The 2,591-nt window shown below is 55.1% G+C and overlaps 1 protein-coding gene across 2 annotated transcripts in view; it reads right to left on the bottom strand.

Annotated features, from left to right (window-relative positions):
- The window catches only part of ATF7 (activating transcription factor 7), a 49,495-nt gene that overhangs the window by 2,923 nt on the left and 43,981 nt on the right, over positions 1 to 2,591 (bottom strand). For both annotated transcript variants that reach the window (XM_009881660.1, XM_009881661.1), the window contains exon 10: positions 1,222 to 1,330. In XM_009881660.1, coding sequence (XP_009879962.1) covers positions 1,222 to 1,330 — 109 coding nt within the window. The remainder of the gene's footprint in view (positions 1 to 1,221; positions 1,331 to 2,591) is intronic.

Here is a 2,591-nt window from a genome sequence, read left to right as displayed (position 1 = left end):
GGAGGGAGGTGTGAATTTCGTTTTTATTATTCAGAGGCGTGATGAATTCCTATCATTGGAGCAGACAGACTGCGAGGAATAATAATAGGAACCGTAAACTTCGGGAGTTAACAGGGAAAAACGGCCTCGCCTCTCGGCGTCGAGGCGCCGCGCGAACACCTGTCTGCGAGGGCCGGGGGACAGCGAGGGCTTTCACGACCTCATTACTCAAACTCCGAGTCACCGTTAACGAGGGAAAATAAAGCGGCAGCGCCAGGACCCCGTAGGACACGGCTCTGCGCCTCGTCGCGCAGGCGAGGAGCCTTTCGGAGAGCCGGGAGATGGGAAGCGGGTGGCGATAGGGGAAGGAGAGAGCCTTTTTTTTTTTTTTCCTCCCCCCTCTGCTTTTGTTTTCTCCCCTTTTCTTATCTCCATCCATCTCCCGCCTCTCCTCCCCTTCATCCAGGCGACGCTAGGGGACTCCAGCATCTTCCCCAACGTCTCCCCGCACCAATACCGCGGCGTGGAACTGTTATTGCAGGGGTGACATAAGAACCCAGACATAACGTTTAGCTCCCGGGTTGATTATAATGAAATAGGCAGCATGAAAAAAATAATAATAATAATAAAAAAATAATAATGAAAGAAAGAAAAGCAGCTAAAAAAAAAAAAAAAAAAAAAAAAGTAAGAGGCCTTTGCCCGTCCAAACCTGAGCCAATTTGATGTGAATTGCAGGGAATGAGATATAGAGCCCCGTGATGTCATTTATAGAGTCTGACCTTTTCTGCCTCGGCCGTGGCTTTCAGAGCAGCAAGAGTTTTTTAACTTCAAAGAGAGTACGGAGCGCTTGGCACGCTGCCGGCGAGCGGGCGGGAGGGAGAGACGCCGCCGGCCCGCGCTCCGCCGGAAAGCAGAGATACGGACGGCGGTCACAACACTCCGCAACGGCGGTGGGAGACGCAGCGCCGCCTTCCCCACCAGCGTCGCCCTCGCGGCGGTTACGCCAATCGCATCATTAAAGGTTAAGGTGGTAATTTGCAGGGACAGCCCGGGCGACCCTCCTCAACGGGGGCGGCTGCGGAGGAGACACAGCGCCGAGGTCTCTCCTGCCCGGCTGCGGCGGCTGCGGGGGGATGGAGCAGAGAGCAAGAGGAAGAACCCCTTCGTTTACGTCTTAACGAGGGTTTTATCTGCTCAGACCGACCTAAAGAGTAGTAAGGAGCTGGAGAAGTCCTCACTCACCGAGATAGCCCTGGGTTTTCTTCTGTAGTGCAGTGACGGGGCAGTCCTTGTGAGCCAGCAGGAGCTGTTTAAGTTGAGCGACTTCGTTCCGCAGTAGCGTGACTTCGTTCTGCGATGGAAACACAAACACACGGGCGATAACGCGTCACTCCCGCTCGCCGCAGCAGCCGTCGGCAACGGCGGGGACGTTCGTTTTGTCGCGCCAGGGGAGGTTGAGATCGGATAGGCGGAAAAATTTCTTTACCAAAAGGGTTATCCAACACGGGAACAGGCTGCCCAGGGAAGCGGCGGAATCGCCATCCACACGGTTTAGCAGTGATTTTGGCAGTGTTACATTTACGGTTGGACTCAACCATCTTAAAGGTCCCTTCCGACCGAAACGATTCTATGATTTTCCGCACCCTGACGACTTTATAATCTTTTGTCTTAATTTGAGGATGCTTCCGGCCCAGGAACAGCGAATAAAAGTTTCAGGGTTTGGGGGATTTAGCGGGATTTGCAGTGTTTCCCCTCCAACGGCCCTCCCCAGATGCCGTACATTTGCCTGAGCGCTCCCGCGAACGCCGACCGCTTGAGTCAGACGCCGCGGCGCGCCGTTGGCTCCCAGGGAAAAGTAAACGGAGGGAGAAGCTGAGCGTACAACCAGCTCAGCCCACGCCGGGTCGTGGAGAACATCAGAGCTCCTCCAACCTCCCGGTACCTCTGCGAGCTGCTTCCGTAAACCGCGTCTACCTCCCCGAAAACTTACTCCTCTGTTGAACCGTTTGGAGAAGCAGCAGAAACTCAGTCAATTGTATTTCAAAAACCGCCCGAGGAAAGAGTTTCTATAATTATCTTGGGAAGAGAATAAAAATACCGCCGTCAGTGCTATTGAAAAAAATCCCACCGTGTGAGTCACCAGACGGCAGCGACGGAAGGAGCCCAGAACGGACACGAGTTCGGTCTTTGCAAACCCTTCAACCTCCACCAGCGCTGAGAGCGTTAACGAGGGGGTAACGGCAACGGAAGTCACGTCTGTATGTTCAGATGTGCTGCGCTTCTGCTAAGCACACCAGCGAGTCGGGGAAACCCACTTCTCCAGAAAAAAACAGTACCACCACTCAGGGAAGGGAACTGGGACCGTTCCTGCCACCCTCACACCAGGTCCACCACGCAGGGAAGGGAACTGGGACCGTTCCTGCTGCCCCTGTATGAGGTCCACCATGCAGGGAAGGGAACTGGAACCGTTCCTGCCGCCCTCACACCAGGTCCACCATGCAGGGAAGGGAACTGGGACCGTTCCTGCTGCCCTCACACCAGGTCCACCACGCAGGGAAGGGAACTGGGACCTTTCCTGCCACCCTCACACCAGGTCCACCACGCAGGGAAGC

The sequence above is a fragment of the Charadrius vociferus genome, unplaced genomic scaffold (assembly GCF_000708025.1).
Source record: "Charadrius vociferus isolate BGI_N301 unplaced genomic scaffold, ASM70802v2 scaffold2403, whole genome shotgun sequence".
Taxonomy (NCBI): Eukaryota; Metazoa; Chordata; class Aves; order Charadriiformes; family Charadriidae; genus Charadrius; species Charadrius vociferus.
Note: the sequence above shows the minus strand (reverse complement) of the source record. Positions and strands in the feature narration are given on the sequence as shown.